Below are 6000 nucleotides of genomic sequence, written 5' to 3'. Positions count from 1 at the left end.
AAAAAAAAAAAAAAAAACACCTGACCACAGATTTAGCCACAAAAAAAAAAAAAAATCAAGCCAGTATTATCTGAACAACAAAAGTAGAATCAACAACAAAGGCTAAATACTCCCATCATTCTCCATTCCCCAATAATATCTATTCACTTGGAAATTTTAAACTTCACTTTAAATAGTACTTGGGTAAAAGAGAAAAACTATAGAGTCACAGACAATTTTGAAAAGACCACCTAGTGAAAACTATGAAATGCAGACAAAGTAGTACTCAAAAAAACATATACAACTTAAGTGAAATTTATTAGAATATAAGATTAAAAATAAATACTTAAGAATTGAACTGAAGGAGGTAGAAAAATTGTGTATATTATAGCAAGGAATTACACATATACATGCATATGTGCCTATATAAATATATAAATGTAAATAAATATATATTATATATTAATATCTTCACCTATTTAAAGTATTACTTTTCCCTGCTGTTTTTCTGCCGTTAACTATCAGAACTGACATAAGATATTAATAAATTCTGCACTGACATTTAGAATCAAATAACAACTGAAAACAGGACTACAAGCAGTATCTGAACTCTAGAAGATTTAAAGACACATTAAAAATATGCTTTAAAGGTGAAGGGAAGGAAAGATAAAACAAGACGAAATCAAAGAGGTAACAAACCATAAGAGACTCTTAATCATAGGAAACAAACTGAGGGTTGCTGGAGGGGAGGGAGTGGAGGGATGGGGTAATCGGGTGATGGACATTAAGGAGGGCATGTGATGTAATGAGCACTGGGTGTTATATAAGACTGATGAATCACTGAACTCTACCTCTGAAACTAATAATACACTGTATGTTAATTGAATTTCAAAAAAAAATAATAAAATTAAAATAAAATGGCTCAGGTCAAAAAAATATGCTTTAAAAAAAGAAAATTATAATACTTCTTTAGGATCAAATTAAATTTGACACAGGATGTATTTATAATATTAAAAATAATAAAAATTTTAAAGTAATAATAATACCATAAGCCAATACTTCTCAAAATTTTGCACTAAAATGCCCCAAAGATAGACAATAGTAAATTGGCCTCAGCAATCTTATGTATAAGACTCTATTATAGATGAGACTGTTTAAAACTTGACTTGTAGAAAGTGATTTCATTACCATAATAAAATAAAGATTTCATAAAATCACTTCATCTTTATTTCTATCCAGTTTCCTGAGAAGAATATTAAAAGTGAGACACAAAAATATACGTTTTCTTGCATTTCATTATTTTATTAGAAATCTCTTATTTTTTATGAGTCATATATGAGATATTTATAAACATGCATTTACAAAGGAGAAAGCTGAAATGTATACATAAATACCATTCATAGTCACAAGGGCAGAGACAAAGACACACCTAGACCTTAGTCTTTCTAATTCCAACTTCAACAGTCCTTTGTGTAGGAAGAATTTGTTTCAGATTTTCAGGATGTAATTATTCTGCTGAACAACTTTATCAATGACATACCTTTGTTATCAATATCTATAACTGTCTCCTTTTTCATTCTCACATAAATAAAAAACAATATAATGGACTTTGATTAACTTTACATATACATTTATGAAAATTTAACAAATTAATGAAAGTAAGTCATATAGATCCAGCCAAGAAAAAGACTGAAAACCTCCAAAAAATTTTAAGCTAAAATTGTATTTTGCCACTTTGAGAGTCAATCATACTTAATTTGAGGATGAAACTGATAATCCTTCAAGAATTAGATCTATAAAACAAACATTTTAATGTCTTTAACTTATATGTTTTGAATTTATACTATAATGTGTGCTGTGTACTGTAATGTGTGTTTGTGTACTTTCCCAATACCAGCTTCATAAGCTGTATGTTTCTAAACATCTTACTTTTTTTGCTATAGAAGGGGGCTCCTTTTTCATACTTCTTAGTAAAAACTCCGGCATGTTGTTTTCAATATCTTCACGAGTTCCCTTTTTATGCAAAACTGCAGCCAAAAATGAAATAACCTGGGAGGAAAAAAAAACTTTTTAATTACTGTGTAAATGTTTCAAGATGGACAAAATGTTACGGCTTACATGATTAACTACCCAATTAGTGAAAATTTGAGTATGTACAAATAGATTTGTTACAGGAGAAAACAATATGAAATAGTAGTACTGGTTTTCTTTTATATATTAACAAACAAATGTACAGTACACCTTACCCCTGAATACAGTAAAAAAGAATTCTCACATGGCTATCTCTTCCATGGTAAATTTTACCTACTCAATGAATTCTTTCTTGATCTCATCAGTTGGGACATTACCTTATCTGTCTCTCTCCATGGCAACTATCTCTTCATATACTCTATTAGAATAAACGATATACATTCTTTTTTCCCTATAAAAAATAAACCCTGTGAGTTTATTTGGCTCATAAAGTTGTGCACTTCTATTCATCTAATAATTATAGATGGAATGATAGAATGTTATTTTAAGATAGACTAAGACAATTCATCAATATACACACCACTTGGAATAACAGCTATTCTCTAAATACCAAGTAAAAAAGACAAAGAGACATAATAAAGGAAATACAACCTCAAGTAATGAAGAGCAAGAAATATTTAATCAATTGGACTTTGGTTCAAATTTCAGCCTTAGTTGCTTGGCAGTTATGTAAACTTGGGCAAGTTAATCTCTTTGAATAACTGTAAAAATATATGAAAATAGCAAAAATAAGTATTTGCAGAGTTGTTTTAAAGATTGGGGGGAAGTACTTGAGGTATCCCTATGGGGGGAAAGAATCATTACTTTAGAAAAATAAATCATATAAATATTAAAACCTAAAGAAAAGAATATGAGAGGCGCCTGGGTGGCTCAGTCAGTTAAGCATCTGCCTTCAGCTCCGGTCATGATCTCAGGATCCTGGGATTGAGCCCTATGTCAGGCTCCCTATTCAGTAGGGAGTCTGCTTCTCCCTCTCCCTCTGCCCCTATGCCCCCTCTCTGGTTGTGCTCTCCCTCTCATTCTCTCTCAAATAAATAAATAAAATCTTTTAAAAAATTAATAAAGTACACAGAAATATTTACAAAGGCATCATACAAGGTCATGGAGCAAATCTCAATACATTTCAATAGAAATATTATAGAATATGTTCTTTGATGTGAGAAATTAGAAATAACAAAAGTTTAAAAAGAAAATCCACAAGTATCTATAAAGCAAGAAATATACTTCAAAGAAGAAATATATTTTAAGGTATATTAGAATAAGGGGTGCCTGGGTGGCTCAGTCGGTTAAGTATCTGCCTTTGGCTCAGGTCATGATCTCAGGATCCTGGGATCACTAGCCCTGTGTAGGGCTCTGCACTCAGTGTGGTCTGCTTGGGACTCTGCTCAGCAGGGAGTCTGCTTCTCCCTCTCCCTTTGCCCCTACCTCCTGCTCCTGCTCTCTCTTTCTCTCTCTCAAATAAATAAAATCTTTAAAAATATGTATAAAATTAAAAATGAAGTATATTAGAATATACTTCTAATTTCACAACTGAGATTAGAATACATTTTGAGTTTAATAATAATAAATAATAATTACATATTAAACTTTTAGACTACACCTAAAATCATGTTTTAGGGACTTAAATGCCTATATTAGAAAAGAAAAGAAGCTGCTAATAAGTATCTAAGAATCTATTTCAAAAATTAATAAAAATACAGAAAACATAACACAAAAAACAGAATTATAAATAAAATGTGTAAGTAGAAAAGCATATAATAAAAAGGATCAACAAAGCCAAATGATCATTCTTGTGAAAGGTTTTTAAAAAGTGATAAGCCCCCAGAAAATTAATGAAGAAGAAAAACTAAGAGGCAAACACAAACACACACACACACACACAAAGGACATAATAAAGAATGTCATGCCAATAACTAAAAATTTAGAAGAAATGAAGAACAGAAGTTATCAATACTGACACAAGAAAAAACATAAAATTTACATATTCATAAAACTATTAAATCTAAACATAATTATAAACCTTACACAAAGAAAACTAAAAGTCAAATGGCTTCACCAATAAAGTCTACCAATGCTTAAGAAAGATACAATGCCAGTTCTGGAGCACCTGGGTGGCTCAGTGAGTTAAGCATCCTACTCTTGATCTCACCTCAGGTCTTGATCTCAGAGTTTGAGTTCAAGCCCTACGCTGGGCTCCACTGTGGAGCCTGCTTAAAAAAAAAAAGAGAGAAAGGAAAGGGGAAGGGGAAGGAAAGGGAAGGGAAGGAAAAGAAAAGAAAAAAGAAAAGAAAAGGTATAAGGGAAGGGGAAGGGAAAGGAAAGGGGGAAGGGAAGGGAAGGGAAGGCAGGGGAAGGGAAGGGAAGAGTAGAGGAGAGGAGAGGAACATAATCTTGATAAGAAAATATGATAAGAATATCATATGCAGGAGATTTATAGGCCAATTTTTCTTATTCATATAGAAGCAAAACCCTTAGCAAATGTAACACAGAAATATAAAAAAGAAATATATACTAAAACCAAGTTGGGCTGATTCTGGGAATGTAAGTTTGGTTTAATTTTCAAAATTTAGATATTGTATGGGTATAGTTAGGTATTACACTTAACTTTCCCAACATTAGTTTCCTTAAAATAAGAATAGGACAACCCATTTCATTAGAAGATATATTTTACATGAAGTGCTATTATTATTAACTTTAAGCACACTGTGAAAAGTTGGGAATGTATATTTTTATCACTAGGGCAACCAACAAAAAAAAATGTAAATAGTTAAAAAGCCAATAGAAGAACTGAAATATATTTTTTAAAATATCCTAGCAACCCAAAAGAAAGCAGGAATGGAGGAAGAGTAAGACAGAAAACAGTCTGTTCAAACAAAAACCAAATAATAAAATGGTATGTACAAATCCAAATATAACAGAAATGTAAATGGACTAAACACTCCAATTAAATATCTATGTTTGCCAAAATGGATAGAGTTGTCTACAAGAGACCCACTTTATTTTTTTTTAATTTAATTCCAGTATAGCTAGTATACAGTGTTATATTATTTTCAGGTGTATAATATAGTGATTCAACAATTCTATGTATTATTCAGTGCTCATCAAGATGAGTGTACTCTTAATCTTCACCTATTCCACCCATCTGCCCACCCACCTCCCCTCTGGTAACCCACCTGTTTGTTCTCTATAGTTAAGAGTCTGTTTTTTGGTTTGACTCTTTTTTTTTCCCTTTGTTTCTTAAATTCCACATAGAGTGAAATCATATGGTATTTGCCTTTGACTGACTGACTTTGCTTGCCATGTTGTTGCAAATGGCAAGATTGCATTTTTCTTTATGGCTGAATAATATTCCTGTGTGTGTGTGTGTGTGTGTGTATCTATACATATCTATATAGATATAGATACACACCATATCTTCTTCACCCATTCATCTATTGATGGACACTTGGGCTACTTCCATAATTTGGCTATTGGAAATAATGGTGCAATAAACATAGGGGTGCATATATCCTTTTGAATTAGTGTTTTTGTATTCTTTGGATAAATACCCAGTAGTGCAATTACTAGATCATAGGGTCATTCCATTTTTATTTTTTGAGGAACCTCCATACTGCTTTCCACAATGGCTGCACCAGTTTGCATTCCCATCAATGGTGCACAAGGGTTCCTTTTTCTCCACATCCTCGTCAACACTCGCTTTCTCTTGTGTTTTTTATTTTAGCCATTCTGATGGGGATTTGATTTCCCTGATGATGAGTGATGTTGAGCATATTTCATGTGCCTGTTGGCCATTTGTATGTCTTCTTTGGAAAAATGTCTGTTCATGTCTTCTGCCCATTTTAATCGTATTATTTGGGGGTTGGGTTTTTTTGGGGTGTTTTTATAAGTTTTTTATGTATTTTGGATATAAACCTTTTATCAGATATGTCATTTGCAAATATCTTCTCCTCCCATTAAGTAGGTTGTCTTTTAGTTTTGTTGACTATTTCC

At 31.9% G+C, this 6000-nt stretch overlaps 1 protein-coding gene and 1 long non-coding RNA gene across 3 annotated transcripts in view; one reads left to right on the top strand and one right to left on the bottom strand.

The window, feature by feature from the left end:
• The window catches only part of LOC115945126 (uncharacterized), a 114896-nt gene that overhangs the window by 88446 nt on the left and 20450 nt on the right, over positions 1 to 6000 (top strand). The gene's annotated exons all lie outside the window — the stretch shown is intronic.
• The window catches only part of ERCC6L2 (ERCC excision repair 6 like 2), a 77858-nt gene that overhangs the window by 55803 nt on the left and 16055 nt on the right, over positions 1 to 6000 (bottom strand). For both annotated transcript variants that reach the window (XM_081802943.1, XM_081802944.1), the window contains exon 3: positions 1909 to 2028. In XM_081802943.1, coding sequence (XP_081659069.1) covers positions 1909 to 2028 — 120 coding nt within the window. The remainder of the gene's footprint in view (positions 1 to 1908; positions 2029 to 6000) is intronic.

Source organism: Leptonychotes weddellii, chromosome 14 (genome assembly GCF_054177405.1).
Source record: "Leptonychotes weddellii isolate Sample4059 chromosome 14, ASM5417740v2, whole genome shotgun sequence".
NCBI lineage: Eukaryota > Metazoa > Chordata > Mammalia > Carnivora > Phocidae > Leptonychotes > Leptonychotes weddellii.
Note: the sequence above shows the minus strand (reverse complement) of the source record. Positions and strands in the feature narration are given on the sequence as shown.